Source organism: Pteropus medius, unplaced genomic scaffold (genome assembly GCF_902729225.1).
Source record: "Pteropus medius unplaced genomic scaffold, Ma_sr-lr_union100, whole genome shotgun sequence".
NCBI lineage: Eukaryota > Metazoa > Chordata > Mammalia > Chiroptera > Pteropodidae > Pteropus > Pteropus medius.
Window position 1 is genome coordinate 316,471 of NW_024349798.1, and position 16,857 is coordinate 333,327.

The 16,857-nt window shown below is 42.0% G+C and overlaps 1 protein-coding gene across 8 annotated transcripts in view; it reads right to left on the bottom strand.

Moving 5' to 3' along the window:
- ITGAM (integrin subunit alpha M) overlaps positions 1–13,835 on the bottom strand; it is a 61,831-nt gene extending 47,996 nt beyond the window's left edge. For 6 of the 8 annotated variants that reach the window (XM_039884406.1, XM_039884408.1, XM_039884411.1 and 3 more), the window contains exons 1-6: positions 13,687–13,835; positions 12,434–12,539; positions 10,808–10,911; positions 10,421–10,491; positions 10,155–10,272; positions 369–499 (exon numbers count right to left, since the gene is read on the bottom strand). In XM_039884406.1, coding sequence (XP_039740340.1) covers positions 369–499; positions 10,155–10,272; positions 10,421–10,491; positions 10,808–10,911; positions 12,434–12,539; positions 13,687–13,714 — 558 coding nt within the window. In that variant the 5' untranslated portion in view covers positions 13,715–13,835. The other 2 variants (XM_039884412.1, XM_039884413.1) reach the window with 2 other exon arrangements.
- Between the last annotated feature and the right edge of the window lie 3,022 nt (positions 13,836–16,857).

Sequence of the window (16,857 nt, forward strand, 5' to 3'; positions counted from 1 at the left end):
TTAAAACACTCCCATCTTCAAATTCCTCCAAATTCTACACTGCGCTCCCTCCTTCTGCCTCATCAGAAAAGAGATATACCGCCAGCCCCCACTTCTCAGTATTAAAACTCAGCCACAGATGACATGTGAGTTTCATCTCCCATGCTAATCCCTATCAATTAGTCAGAGATGCCCAATTTATAGAGAGCTGGGAGAATACTGAGTCTTAATCCAGACAGAGCAAGAAAGAGAATCTCAAAAGAAAACCATGATTGATTGGCAATTTGTCAAAGTCTACAATTGGAGTAGGAGGGGAAATTGACAGTCTGGTTTCCATGTCTTTGCCAGCCTTATATGTGCTATTTCCTAACCTACCCATTGACCCTCACCAAGGTTTTAGACTTTGTGAATTGGTCCATCATAGTCGAGACAAACTCCTTCATCCGCTGAAAGTCACTTGAGATGATGCTACCAGAGCCATCAATCAAGAAAGCAATGTCACTATCCTGTTGAGGGCACTCTGAGGAAAAGGGAAAAGAGCATGAATTGATTAAGTACTAGAGCCTTCAGGTTTATGTTTTGCATGTCACCTCTCTGCTGAACAATTAGAATAAAAGGTAAACAAAATTCAATCCAATCTTCCAAATTAAATAAAACCTGGACAAATTGGCATTAAAATTTTGGGTTAATTCTGCCCAAACAAATTAGAGAAAGTAGTGATATTATGAATAAAGCTGCTAGAGCTACCCCATGAAGAATGAGAAATAATTTTCCAGAAATACAAAAGGAGAAATAAATTACAAGAAAAAAAGAATAGCACGTATAGAAATATGCTGGATGTTCTCCTCCCTTCTGCCCCCTGCCCCAAATACACTTTCTACCCTCTTCCATTCAGCCTGGGAAGCTGGCCCCCATGGTCCACATGAACAGGGCTTTTTTACTCTCTGGCTTCTAGTTGGATTTTCCCAATTAGGAATCTCAGCAAAAAAACTGGAAAGATGGAGTAAAGTGAAATCAGAGTATTCTCTTCTCAGCTCCTTCCTTGCAAGTGTGCTTTGGGACAGCTGTGTCTGCAATAGAAGATAACTGCTCCTTTCAAGGAGGCCCACTCCACATGACTCTCTCTTCTACAGCCTGGTGACTCTTCCCTTTCCTTATCCCATCAGCTTAGGGGTAGTAACAGTTCTGGTGCTGCTTTCTCTGGGTTCCTGGACTGTCCCTTTTAGTTCCTCTAGATCCTACCACAACTTTATAATTAGCCCCTTTGTAAATAAACCCTCCTCAAATTGTCTTTACTGGAATGTGCCATCTGTTCCAGTAGAGACTCTGATACAAAGAGGATGGGCCTAAAAGAATTCTGGCAGAATCCAGGAATGGAAATGGCACTTCCAGGGTAAATCTATATGATGGAGATGGAGACAAGGCTATGACATTAAGCAGAGAATAGTTGGAAAAAGTCTCTCTATCCCAAAAAGAAGTTTGACTTTGTCCCTTAGGCACTGACGAGCCACTGAAGGTTTTTAGAAAAGGAAGTGAGATGATCTTTATGTATTTTAGAAAGATTGCCATAGCAGTGAAGAGTTTCTAGCAGCTTTATTCATAATTATAAAACATTAAAAATAACCCAAACATTCTTCAGTGGGTGAATGGATGAAATGGTGAATGGGACTGTAGTAAATCCAATGAAATATTACTCAGCAATAAAAAAGGAAAGATCTGCTGATACTCACAATGATGTGAATGAATCACAAATGTGTTATGCTAGTGAAAGAAGCCAAACTCAAAAGGTTATAATTCTATTTATGTAGCATTCTTGAAAAGACAAACTATATAGTGATGGAGAACTATATAGTGAGTGTGAGGTGCTAGGGGAGGAAGCAACAGACTGTAAAGGGATAGTACAAAGGATTTTTTAGGGGGGTAATAGAATTCTTCTGTATCCCGTTCATGCTGTTATTTACATAAAGCTATACATATTTTAAAATTCATGTAACTGTACACTAAAAAATAGTCATGGGGATGTAAAGTACAACATAGGGAATATAGTCAATAATATTATAATAACTGTATGGTGTCAAATGGGTCATAGACTTATAGGAATGATCAATTCATAAGATATATAAATTTCTAATCATTATGTTGTACACCTGAAATTACTATAACATTGTATGCCATCTGCAATTGGAAAATAATTTTTTTAAAGAAATAAAAAGATCAATTTCATTGTATGACATCAAAAAAAAATAAAATTACTAAAAAAAGTATTGGCTTTTTTAAAACAGACAGGCAGTCTATGGCCATGCTACCCTGCACAAGCCCAATCCCATCTGATCTCAGAAGCTAAGCAGGGTCAGTCCTGGTTAGTACTTGGATGGGAGACTACCTAGGAAGACTAAATGATGTAGGCATAAAAAATAAAAAAAATAAGGGATTGTAAGCTGACAAGGTCTTTGCAATCTGTGAGGTCAACCAAGGGCTGCCTCGCCTAAAAAAAAAAATAAAATAAAATAAATTAAAACAGACAGGCAGATTCTAAGGCTTATATGAAAAATATACAAAAATTAGCCAGAAAAAAAATTTTTCATCTCAAAGATATGTAAAAAGAATCAGTGTGTATAGCATGCTACCATTGTGGCACAAAGTGAAGAATATGGGTATATATGTATTTGTAATACATGGAGTATCTCCGGAAGACATAAGAAACTGGTAACAGTGGCTGCCTCCCAAGAAGGAAACAGGAGGCTGGGGGACCCAAGAGGAAGAAATTTTTACAGTATAGCCTTAGTGCCTTTTGAAATTTGAACCAAGTGCATGTATTATCTAATTTTTTAAAAAAAGAAAATGTGTTTTAAAACAAGAGCCTTGAACTCCTGAGAGTGAAGACTGAAGAGAGAAATGTAGGAGTGAGAGCTGAAGCCACAGAATCTGATGCAATAAGGCAAGAACACATAGGAAAGAATAGAAGCTATAACCCCATTCTCCAGACAGTCAGGGATGGCAGAGGAAGATGGCCTGGGGATGATGCTTAGCAGAAGCCCTCTACAGTGGGAGAAGCAAGAAAAAGGAGGGGAGGGAAAGGAAGAAAAAGAAACAGGGAAGGGAAGGGAAGGGAGGGAAGGAAGGGAAGGAAGGTAAGGGAAGGAAGGGAAGGGAAGTAATGATTTACAGGTCACATCAGAAAAGTAGTGAACATGAGGATAGAAAAGAGATTTGTCATTTAGGGGGCACAAATGCCATTTGCAAGAACAAAGTCTGTACAGTGGGTGAGTAGAAGCCAGATGTCAGAGGGTAAAGAATCACGACATGAGAGAAATAGAAACAAGTGGAGAGAACCCTTTCAAGAAGTTTAATGGTGAAGGGAAGGAGAGATGGCAGAAGATGGGGAGGAGACCAGGAAGAGGGAAAGTTATTTTCATAGGTATCAATTTTAGTGGCTGATTGTTTTTAAGACATGCATAGCATGAGCATATTTACATTCAAAGCAGCAAGAGAACTTTAAGCTCCTGAAGAGAATGAATGATTGAAGATATGGGCCCCAGAGTTGAAGCGAATGAGCCTCTAAAGCCCAAATGGGGGAATCACTCATGGAAAGGCAGAGAGACAGGTCCTCTTCTAAAACCAGTGAGATAGTGCCAAGAGTGGTGCCTTCATGCAAATTTGGATAAGGAGAAGGGGGAAGTAGAGGGAGATCATGCCTGGCAGCCTTGGTTTTCTCTGTGAGGCAGGAAGGAAAGTTATCTGTTAAGAATGAGGTACAAAGGTGTAGAGCTGGCGAAAAAAGAACAATAAATACAAATGGCCTGTCTTGGCTCTTGCTGCAGATTTTCCTAAAATCTCTCAAAGGTTCACAAACCCAAAACAAGCAGCATCTAGCCTCAGCAAGCACCATACCTTTTGCTAAGCAGCCCCAAGCCCAGCACTAGCAGCGGCCACCCTCAGTTCACAATTTAGCCTCTCCCAGGCACCTCTAAGCCCAGCACAAGTGGCAACCATCTGAAGATCACTTTGTAGCTCATACTAAGTGCCCCAGGCAGGGCACAGGCAGCAGCTGACTTTGGCCTGCACTGAAGTACCTCCCAAGAGGCCCCAGAACTAACACACCCAGTGGTCCTCTTCAGATCACACCAGAGCACCACCCAACCACCTCCACAAACAATATGTCCAAAGGATAGACTGGACAGGCACCAGAGCCCTGCTAAAGCTAATACTGCTCCATAGAGTCAATCCTTGTACAACAACAGCTCCTCCACTGTAGTCACAGCCAGTCCTCACAACAATCAGCTTGAGGGTCAATACCTCCCATTGACATGCAAACAGCAACCAAGTCTCAACTACAACAGGAGGGCATATATAACCCACACAAGGGACACACCTGAAGCACCTGACTCAGGTGACCAAGGAGATTGCACCACTGGACCCTACAGGATACTCTATCAAGACTGGGAGACATAGCAGCTCTATCTAATAAGTAGAAACAACACCAGAGAGGCAGCCAAAATGGAGAGACAAAAAAAAACATGTGAAAGAACAGAACAAAGCTCCAGAAAAAGAATAAACAAAATGGAGACAAGCAATCTACCAAATGCAGAGTTCAAAACACTGGTTATAGGTATGCTCAACAATCTCAGTGAGAACTTTAACAAAGAGATAGGAAATATGAAAATGGAGATAGAAAACATAAAAAGAACCAGTCAGAAATGAATAATACAATAACTGAAATGAAGAATACATGAGAAGAAATCAACAATAGATTAGATGAAGCAGAGAATTGAAACAGTGATCAAAAAGATAAGGTAGCAGAAACACCCAATCAGAGCAGCAGAAAGAAAAAAGAATCCAAAATAATTAGGACAGTTTAAGGGAACTCTGGGACAATATCAAGTGTAACATTCTCAGCATAGGGATACCAGAAGAGAGAGAGAAAGGAATTGAAAACCTGTTTAAAGAAATAATGATGAAGAGACTGGCCAAGATGGCATACAAGCTAGATGCTATGTATGCTTTCTCTTGCAACCACACCAAAATTACAACGAAACTACAGAGCAATCATAACTGGGAGTCGCCTGAGGTCTAACTGAATAGAAGTTCTACAACCAGAGACATACATAAGAACAGGCTAGTAGGAGGGGCAGAGACACAAAACGGACGGTCCCACAACAGTGTATGCAGTAAAGAATCGGGAGGGTTATCTTGGCTGCAGAGTCCCCCCACCCCAACCCCCTGAGGAGCGAAAGTTCCTAGCCCTACACTGAGCTCCCCAGCCCAGAGTTCCAGTGCCCGAAAGAAAAGTCTCCACAACCTCTGGCTGTTAAAAACCAGTGGAGATTGTGGCTGAGCGAGACAAAGGGCTGCAGGGGTCACAGACGTTTCTCTTGAAGTGCTCACACCCACACATACACACTGACAGACTCACTCGTTCTGAGCTCCAGTGCTAGGAAAGCTGCTCGAGGAATGCCAGGGACATATGGATAGATACTGAGTTGTTGGTCTAGGCTGAGGGCTGGAAGGGTGGCTTTCTCCTGGACAGAAGTGCTGACAGTATCCATTGTTCCTTGGTTGAGCCCTCCTCCCGCCCAGCTTGTACATGCAGGCAACGATCATACCTGAGTCTCAGTCAAGCTAGATAATACAGGTCACTCTGCCTAGGAGATTCTCTGAGACTGCCTCTTCCAACTTGCGGGCCCATCAAAGCTGCTTCCAGTGGTGTATTCCATGCAAATGCCCTGGCTCAGCTCATGCTGCTGACTTTCCTAAAACCTCTTGAAGTCTCACAAACCCAAAGAAGCAGCATCTGGCCTCAGGCATGCCCCATACCGCTTGCTAAGCAGCCCCAAGCCCGGCACTAGCAGCAGCTGGCCTCAGTTTCTGCCTTGGCCTCTCGAAGCACCTATAAGCCCAGCATGGGTGGAAGCCATCTGCAGATTGCTTGGTGACTCTTATCAGGTGGCCCTGAAAGTGCATAGGCTGCAGCTAAACTTGGCCTGCAGCTAGGCCCCTCCCAGGAAGCCCTTGAGCTGGCACACCCAGTGCCCTACTTCAACCTGTGACAGAGCCAGAGCACCACCTAGGGCTGCATCTGAGGAGGACACACATGAAGGGCAGACTGGGCAGGCACCAGAGCCCTGGTAAAGTGAATCCTGTTCCATAGGGTCAGCCCCTCACCAGTCAATCTTCACAACCAATCAGCCCAAGGGTTAATCAAAGTGCAAACAGCAACCAAGGCTCAACTACATCAGAAGGGCACATACAACTCACACCTCACTCAGGTGACCAAGGAAGAATGTACCACTGGGCCCCACAGGACACCTACTACATAAAGCCACTCTACTAAGACCAGGAGACTTATGAGCCCTATCTAATACATAGAAACAAATACTGGGAGGCAGCCAAAATGGGAATACAAAAGAAACATGTCCCACATAAAAGAACAGAACAAAGCTCCAGAAAAAGAACTGAACAAAGTGGAGACAAGCAATCTAACAGATGCAGAGTTCAAAACACCGGTTATAAGGATGCTCAAGGACTTAGGGGAAGAGTAGATGGACTCAGTGATAATTTTAACAAAGAGATAGAAAACATAAAAATGGAGACAGAAAACATAAAAGAGAACCAGCTGGAAATGAAAAATATAATATCTGAGATGAAGAGTGCATTAGAATGAATCGACAGATTGGATGAAGTAGAGAATCTAATCAGCGATTTAGAGGATGGGGTAACAGAGGACACCCAATCAGAATAGCAACAAGAAAAAAGAATCCAAAAAAATGACAGCTTAAGGGGCCTCTGGGACAGCGTCAAGCGCAACAACATTCTCATCAAAGGATAGCCAGAAGGAAAAGTAGGAGAGCAAGGAATTGAAACCTATTGCAAGAAATAATGACTAAAAACTTCCCTCACCTGGTGAAGGAAATAGACATACAACTCCAGGAAGCGCAGAGAGTCCCGAACAAGGTGAACCCAAAGAGGCCCACACCAAGACACATCGTAATTAAAATTCCAAAGGTTAAATACAAAGAGAGAATCTTAAAAGCAGCAAGAGAAAAGGAATTAGTTACCTACAGGGAGCTCTCATAAGACTTTCAACCGATTTCTCAACAGAAACTTTGCAGGCCAGACAGGCTTGGCACAAAATATTCAAAGTGATGAAAACCCAGGACCTACAACAAAGATTACTCTATCCAGCAAAGCTTTCATTTAGAATCAAAAGGCAGATAAAGAGCTTCCCATATAAGAAACAGCTAAAGGAGGAGGAAGACCAGCCAAAATGGCATAGATTATAGAGGTTTTATTCATCTGCTCTTACAACCACATCAAAATTGTGATGGAAACACAGAGCAAACACCAAGCAGAGTCACCTTGGGTCCAGATGAACAGAAGCCTTACATCTAGGGAGAGAAATAAGAAATCGCCCTTTAACAGGAGGAGGTAAGATGAGACAAGGACATGAAGCTGCCCAGTCCTGAGTAGCTGAGTGGGACAGAGGCTACCACAGCTGCAGACTTTCCTCTTAAAGGGGCCATGTCTGCACCTGGACTTTTGCAGTGACAGACTTACTCACTCAAAGCACCAGCATCCCGTCGGCTGTTGGGAGAGAGGGAAACTAGGGACTTACAGGGGAATGCTGAGTTGTCAGAGTGAAGGCCAGAGGTGAGGCTTTCTCCTGGACACAAGTGCTGGTAGAATCCATTGTTCCTCTGTTGAGGCTTACCCCCTCTATGTGTGCAGACACAGGCACTGCCATAGCTGAGATGTCATCAAACTAGATAACAGAAGTCACTCCACCCAGAGGATTCCCTGAAACTCTGCCTCTCCCAGCTCGCAGCCCTACCCAAGCCACATCCAGTTGTGTCCTTCGCAAGTCCTGTGCAACTTGCAGAGCAAGCTCCAAGACCCACACTGGTGGCAGCTGACCTCAGTTTATGGCGTGGTTTCAGCAATCTGTGGATTGCTTGCTGAATCTTAACAGGTGGCACCAGAGGGAGATATATATATTATAAATAAAGAATGGTAATAACTACATATGTATCAACAAGTACTTCAAATGAAAAAGAATTAAATGCTCCAATCAAAAGATAGTGTAGCCTTACAAAGGCTGCCCACAAGAGACTCACTTCAGATTAAAAGACACACACAGACTGAAAGTATAAGGATGGAAAAGATATTTCATAATGGACATAGAAGATATTGTGCTGAATAGAATGTCAGACAAAGAAAGACAGATGTCATATTATTTCATTTATATGTGGAATCTAAACAACAAAACAAATGAACAAACAAAACAGAAACAAACTCATAGATATATAGAACACTCTGAGGATTGCCAGATAGGATGAGGGTTGGTGTTCGATGGGTGAAAAAGGGGAAGAGATTAAAAAATACAAATTGGTAGTTTCAAAATAGTCATGGGAATGTAAAGTATAGCATAAGGAATATAGTCAATAATACTTTAATAACTATGTATGGTGTCAGATGAATACTAAATTTATCAGAGAGATCACTTCATAAGTTATATAAATGCCTAATCACTATGTTTGTACACTTAAAACTAACACAACATTGTATGTCAACTGTAATCAAAAAATTAAAAATTATTTTTAATAGAATATATATATTTTTTTAACTATGAAAGAAAGACATATCTGCCCTTGGTTCCAGAACCAACTTGGAGACAAGCAAAAAGATGGCCAAGTAGTTAAATAAATCAGTGACAGAAAGCAACTTGAAAAAACAGATCCATTCACTCACTCACTCTCCTTCAATCAACAAATGTTTGGAGAAGAGGGATGTGGTAGGCAACCACCCAGACGAGACAGTCTCCAAGATTCTCAACTCCTAGTAATAATGCCCTTGCATAGTTCCCACCTCTTGAGTTTGAGCTGGACTTTTTGACTCATTTCAAAGGAGTGGCAGAAGTAATGAGCTGTTACTTCTGAGAATAGATTGTAAAAAGGCTGTGGCTTCTGTCTTGGGTTCCCGTTCTCTCTTCTCTCACTCACTTTGTTCATTCACCCTGAGGAAAGCCAGTTGCTATGTTATGAGCTGCTCTATGGGGAGACCCATGTGACAAGTAACTGAAGGAAGCCTCCAGCCAACAGCCAGTTGTTAGACTGAGGACCTCAATCCAACAACTTTGTAAGTGAGCTTGGAGGTGGATTTTCTCCCAGTTAAGCCCTCAGATGAAACCACAGCTCTGGTTTGACAACTTAATTTCTATCTCATGAGAAACCCTTAGGCAGAGGCACCCAGCAAAGCCATGTCCAGATTCTTTATTCATAGTAACTGCAAGATAATTAATGTTGTTTTTAGCTGCTAAGTTCAGGGACAGCCATAGATACAAAAGCATAAAACAGTGAACGAGCTAGGCAATATCCTTGCTATCAGGGAGCCTATATTCCAGAAGAAAGGATAGATAAGGAACAAATAAATATATGGATATACAGATAAGAAGATAGTAAGGTATGACAATGTGACAAGGAGTGATGGTGGGAATGATTAGAAGTCAGCCACTCAGGGAAGCCCTCTTAGAAAAGATGATATTTGAGCTGAGATGATAATAATGGATTGTCAGCTGAGACCTGGGGAAAGAGCCTGCCAGACTGAAAGAATAGTAAGTGCAAAGTCCCTGAGGCAAGTACAGTTTGAAGAAAAAAGGCAGCCAGAGTGGTTGGAGCTCAGTGACAGAAATAGAAGAGATGGAAGAAAAGTTGGAGAGGTAAACAGAGGCCTTACCATCTAAAGGCTCAAAGGCTACGATCAGGAGATTCAGGCACTTACTCTAAGGACAATGCTTGGAACATCATCTCAGGAAGATGAGCAGCTATATCGGGACTTCTTTTTTTAATGCAAGACCCTAGAACCTACCCCTCAGTCTCTCTGTCTCTCTCTCTCTCTGTCTCTGTCTCTGTCTCTGTTTCTGTCTCTGGTCTCTCGGTCTCTGTCTCTCTGTCTCTGTCTCTGTCTCTGTCTCTCACTTTCTTCTCTCTCTCATGTCTTCTGCTCTCTTCTCTCTTCTCTTCTCTTCTCTTTCTTTCTTTCCTGAACCTAGTTCCTCACTCCATCTGCACCTAGTACTCAAGTCACGCCCCAAACCATGAGAGTAGCTCCCCAACCCAGCCCCGCCCCCAACCATCTGGTCTCCGGCTGCCTCTCTGTACTCTCTCCCAAACACAGCCTACCTCTGAGGGTCTTTGGTAGCCTCTGGGGCTGCTGCAGTAGATTGGGTCCAAACAGGAAGCAGAAGCCATTCACATAGGTGTTCTCCTTGCAAATTTGGTGTAGGGTGGGGCCGCAGGCCTTGGGGACAGGGTATAGATAGGAAGGGCTAACCCTGCTTCCTGTCCTTTCACCCCAGCATCTCCATCCTCCACAGAACCCCAGCCTCAGCACCCTCACATCCCCATTCCTCCCCTTAGTACACTCCCATGACCCAGAGGCAACTCACCAGCAGCCGGAAAGGGTTGGTGGCAAATGCCAGAGACAGACCCAGAGACATGTTGACAGCCTCGGGGGGGACTGAAAGGACAGATATGTGCATGGTTATACTCAGGGAGATGAAAGGGCTCGTGAAAAGCTGGGCAAAAGTCACCTCAGCCTGGGAGACATAAAGGTCTGACAGGTCAAGGGGGCACCCAGGTCATGGGAGAAGAACATGAAGGGGATCCCTGAGAGTTTCTGGGGTAGAGTCTGCCTACAATAAAGATGCTTGGGAGCTGGACCCCTGAATTCCCTACCACAAGCCCCCAGAACAAAAGGAATGCCTGGCAAATTCAGGTGTATGCACAGGTAGAACCCTAGCCCTGGGTTTGGGAGGGGCAGTGACTCAACTCACCCTGCAGGTGGATGGGCTCACAGGTGGCCATGCTGTAGTCACACTGGTAGAGGCCACCTGTTTGGTTGGGAGCCTTTATCTCCTGGGGGGCTCCAACCACCACCCTAGGGGAGAGAGGGGAACAGATCATTACAGGAATAAGAGAAAATCGACACATGGAGATCATGGAAGAAGTTCTGCCACCCAAAGGAAAGTGAGGGAGTCGATCTTCACACATATTCTCCAATTCCTAGAAACAGGAGGAAGACTCAACAAAAAAAAAGCGGGGGAGAATATTTAAATCTTAGAGTGTGAAGGACACAAAAGAGTAAGAATGACACAAAAACGGAGGTGATTTAAAAATAGTTAAATTCAACCACACAGTCATTTTAAATAAATTTGTCTGTGATAAACTACCATAAGCAAGTTAAAAGACAAATGATCAACTGGTAGGAGAGAGATTAACAATTCATACCCCAGCATACTTTCCTCAATATAGTCACGGCTCCCACAAATCAATTAGGAAAAGAAAGGAGGAGGAGGAGGAGGAGGAGAGGAGGAGGAGGAGGAGGAGGAGGAGGAGAAGAAGAAGAAACACCCAATAGACAAACAAGTAGCAGATAAGAAAAAGTGTTCAAAGAAAAGGAAATAATCTCTCATTGAAAAAGAAATGTAATTTAAAACTAAATTGAGATACCATTTCTCACTTATTCAACTTGTAAAGATTGATGTTTGATAACATTGGATTGGTAAATAGGCAGCAAAGTAGGTGTTTCCATAGATTTCTGGTTTGAGTGTAAATTGTTGCCACCTCTATAAAGGGTAATCTGGAAATATCTATTAAAATTACACACACATATGTACCCTTGGATCCAGCAATTCTAGTTCTAGGAATTTACTTCCAAATATACTTGCACATGTGCAAAATGACAGCACTGTTTGTATAGAAAAAGTGTGGAAATAATCTAATGATCATTAAAAAGATTTAAATGTAATACAAATGTAAACTACAGTATCTCCAAATAATAGAATATGATGCAAGCATAAAAAAAAATAAGCTCTTCATGCACTTACCTGGTAAAATTACCAAACTCTATTAAGAAAAAAATGCAAAGGACGGTATAGAGCAGAGGCCAAAAAACTTTATCTGGAAAGATAATATTATTTCCATAAATATTATTTCTGTAAAGATAAAAATTTCAGGCTTTGCAGGCCATATAGTCTCAGTTACAGCCTCTTGATTCTGCCATTGTAGCTCCAAAGCAGCCATAAACAATAAATGATGAATTGGGGGGGGGACATCAATAAAATATATTTACAAAAATAGGCAGGAGGCCATAGTTTAACATGTGTTACCAATTGTGCATGGGATGGGAGTTAGAGAAATGTAGAAGTATATTCAGCATAGATTCTCTCTGAAAGAACATAAAAGAAACTGTCCTAGGATGGGAACTGAAGTATGGAGGATTTTTCACTATTACCCTCTTCTGTATCATTTGAAATTAGAACCTGTAATTGCATTACCTATTCAAAAATAAATCAATAAAAACAAAACAAAACAAAAAATTAAGGAAATTACTTTTTTTCAGGTATGTAAGTCTTAAAGAGAAAGCATGTGAGACAGGGAGCTCCACCTGCGGCCCTTACCGGGATCCCTCAAGCTGGACCACGCTCTGTCCAAAGCTCCTTACGTTCTCTTGAAAGATCACTGCATTTTCAGTGTCAAGGTTGAACCCATGACATAAAGCCAAGGCTGGAGGGAAAAGAAAGAAATAATGATCAGGCATAGATAAGGACATAGTTAAGAAAGTAGCTCATCCTCCTGCTCCGTGCATCTTCCAGTTGTTATTCATCCTAACCCATGGAGACAGCACGGAGATGTCTGCCTCCCAAATCTAGCTCTGATAACCTGGGGCAGAGGTCAACATGCTTTTTCTATAAAAGGCCAGATAGTAAATATTTTAGGCTTTGTGGGCCAAGAAGCAAGTAGAGTATATTATGAAGATATTTATATAATGAGAGAAAATGCATTTCCACAAATTTTTTATTAAGAAAATTAAAAATATAATAGTTGAGTACACTTTTTTGTAATACAAATTTGATAATGAGACCAATGGAATTTTTTGAGGGAGATAACATTTCACTTCATTGGAATTCAAGATTAGTGTTCCCTATCATGAATAGATTACAAATGTTCATCTGCGACCTATGGCTCTCAGGTTGTACAAAAACAGATGGTAGAATCCCTGCCTTATGCCTGCAGGCCATAGTTTGCTGACCCCTAACCTAAGAATCACCAACATGAAGTGCTTCCAGTCCTTCTCTAAGCTTCACCCTATGTTCCCATCCTGATGATTTGCCCAACAACCAAGTTCTTGCCCAACAAACACTTAGTTAGACAATTTCCTTTCTATGCAACTCTCAAGCATTTCTTTCCCTTTTTTGGCTCATTGGCCAAAAACATAGGCATAAAAGGAAACAAGCAAATCATTTTGATCAGTCAATCATTCAACAAACATTTACACCTGGAAAATAGAACTAGAGGCAAAGTGGAGGTGGTGCAGTGGAATCCAAGAAGAAACACTCTGAGAAGAGAATCCATTACCTGCTGTGCATCTTTTGGCATGTCACTGAGCCTCCTTAGGCCTCAGTTTCCTTATCTGTGAAGTTAAGGGTCAAGCCAAACCTCCTTGCATAGTCTATGAATTTAGTCAGTCATCTGAGCTTCTCTGGTCATCCCATCTTGGTCTAGCTCTGTTCTCTGCTTCTTTATGAATCTTTCCTCAAATCCCCTTTGCCTCTCCTCAGTCTAACTCCTATATATTCTGTACTCCTTCTTTCTACTCACAGACTTAAAAGTTCTCACCCTAAAGGCCCCCAACCCCAAGCCCCTGGTATACCTGTTAACAGAAGGACTCTGTGAGTCATCGCTGGAGAGAGCAGGAACCCAGAGGCTTCATGTACCACCGAGCTACTTCAAGAAGGCCACCAAAGCCAGGAAAGACAGAAAAAAGAGAAGTTGGAAGCAGAAGTCTATTAGAGACTCAAAGAAAGAGGGCAGGGGCTCAGTGAAGACACAGCCCTGCTTGACCTTCCTCCTGGGGCTGCCCACAGCCTGTGTTCCCTCCCTACCCAGCTTCCTAGCCCCAACCAGCAGAGTCACTATTTCAAAGGTGTTGTTTGTTTGCCCACTTGCTTCTATGGCTGGCCTAAGCATTATGAAAAGCAAGCTGAATAGGCTTAGAGACTTCTTCCTGGAACATGTATTCTAAGCAATATAGACCAAGAAATGTAGGAAGTCACCCTATGTCTCCCTAAAAACACACTTTGCAAAATATCCTTCCTCCTGCCCAAGGAAACAGGAATACCCTTCAGCCAGAATTGTCCTCCTTTGTAACCATCAATAAAGATAACTCAGGCACAGAGAAACCTAGTGCTTTTTGAACCTATGCTACCAGACGCCTCCCACAAGATGCTAGTCAGAGAGATCAGAGTTCACTCTCTGCTTGTTGACTTGCTCACTCAACGTGATATGGGGACCTACATGTGCATTGCTACCAAAAAAAATCATACAGAATTGCTTTAGTCTGGAGCTCACTGTAGCAGCCAAAGAGGTGAAGAAAGTGCCTGTGATCTTGGAAAAACTGCAGAACAGCAGAGTTCCCAAAGGTGACCCAATGAGGCTGTAGTGCCATGTGATAGGCATGTCACCACCTATGTTCTACTGAAAGGACAATGAAACCATTCCTTTCACCAGAGAGAGGATCAGTGTGCACCAGGACACAATAGGGTATGTCTGCCTCCTCATTCAGCCAGCCAAGAAATCAGACGCTAGATGATACACATTTATCAGCCAAGAATGAAGCAAGGATCGTGTTGTACACTGCCAGATTGGATGCACCAGAAGATCCCACCACCCATGTCCATCTGGCCCAGTGGCAGTTGCTATGGATCTCTCACCAATAAAGGACTTGACATTTTCTCTGCCTTCTCCACCATGGAAAGCACTGTAGTGGAGAGTGTCTGGGTGCCTGCTGTGTAAGGGGGCAGATTGTGGAGCAGAAAGGAAAACAAGCCAGAACCAGTAGTTTCCAAACTGTATTTGAGTAAGTTCCCACGTTGGTGGACCTGTGGCAGGAGTGCTTTTCATAGGTCAGCTGGGGACTCTTGCAGTATCAGGCGCGGAGAGACATAGGACTGTGCCTTTTAAAGAGTCTAACAGAAATGTTAGAAGACAATACAGAGAAACCAAAGATGTTTTTTTTAAAGCCTCAAACCCTTGGAAATTGCCCAGGAATTTTCACTTCCAACAATCTATCCTAAGAATTAGCTGAGAAGTACAATCAAAGATGGATGTATAAGCTTGTGCATTGCAGCAATTTATTTAATAGTGAAAAACTAGAACGGCCTAAATATCCAACAATAGAAGAATGGTTGAATGATGTCTCACTCTGTAATATGTCCTTACATTTCATCTAGTCACTTCTAAATCTGTTTCAAAGACACAGGAGCATACCTTCATGAAATATATAGAATACTTAACTGTATCTTTTGTGACTGCTAAGATGATCCCCAAGCCAATGATTTTTTTCACTCTATCTTCTAACGTGTTTTCTCTCACCCTAGTTCTACTTTCTTAATAACCAGAGCAAATAAATGTTTGCTCTCTGAAAAAAATTCATAAAAATTCCCTACATTTGTTTTTAAATTACCTGTTTAAAATATGCGTGTGTGAAAAACAAAATGTTAATAGTGGTTATTTCTGGATGGTAGGATTATGGGTGTGTCCTGTCATCTATTGCTACATAGCAAACCACTCCAAATCTTAGCTACTTAAACTAGCAACTTATTATCTCATGGTCTTGAGAATTGTCTGACCTCAGCAATTCTCACTAAGGGATCTCACATGGTTACAATCAGATCATGTCATCCAAGGCTCATTTGGGCTGGACTTTCAAAATGGATCACTCAGTGGCTGAGGTGATGCTGGCTACAGGCAAGGAGTTCAGCTGGAGCTGTCAACTGGAGTCGTATGTGTAACCTCTCTATGTGCATTGGAATTCTCACAGCATAGTGGTTAGATTTTAAGAGCAAGTATTCCAAGAAACAAGAATTGAAAGTTTCCAGTCTTTTAAGGCTTTGATCTGGAAACAAAGTCACTTTCACTATATTCTATTGTTCAAGCTGTCACAGAGCTCATCCACAGTCAAGAAAAGGGGACATAGATTCTCACATCTCAATAGGAGATATGTCAAAGAATTTTTGGTCAGTTTTAATCTGCCACAGGATTATTTTAATTCTATTCTATATATCTTTTGTGTTTAAAAACTTTTATACAAAAAAAATGAATGACTTTTATAATCAGAAAGAAAATTTAAAAACCAAAAAATAATTTAAAACAAAGTGCCTATACTTGCTAGAAGGAAAAGAGCTGAGGAAAGAAGAATAAGGCCATGAGTCCAGGATGAAAGGATACCAAGCAAGGTGTGGGGGAGTAGTTTAATGGCTAATCTGGGTCTGTTTTGGTAAAAATTTTTACACTCTGATCACTACAGGAAGTTGCTATAGCTCAGACATTGTGGCCCCTTCTTGCCCTGAATGATGACCAAGGGACCATTATCTGTAAAAGCATAAGCAAAATCTCAGAATGGCTTTCAAACCTGCAGGGCCTTTCTCAATAACCAACCAATGGGTATGCACCTGACCAGGTGATGGCAAATGGACACCTATCTACAGGCTTCCAGCCATTCTCTCCCACCTATCCCCCACTCCACTTTTGAAAAAATCTTAATTTGGATTCCCCTGTAAATGGTGTAAATGGAACCTGAGACAAGGATTCAAGTGTAAGCAATTTATTTGGTAGGTGACCGAGGAAATACCAGTGGGGAAGAAAAGACAGAAAAGAGCCCATAAAAAATGTGGTGAAACAAATTACCACTATGGACAATTGAAGTTCAATACACTAAGGAGCTTTGGAAGCAGTGTAGAACATGCCTCAGTTACCCACTTGAGTGACAGGCTTGGAGGCTAGATTCTTATCCACAACTCACATCAGCTATTGGATAAGGGGT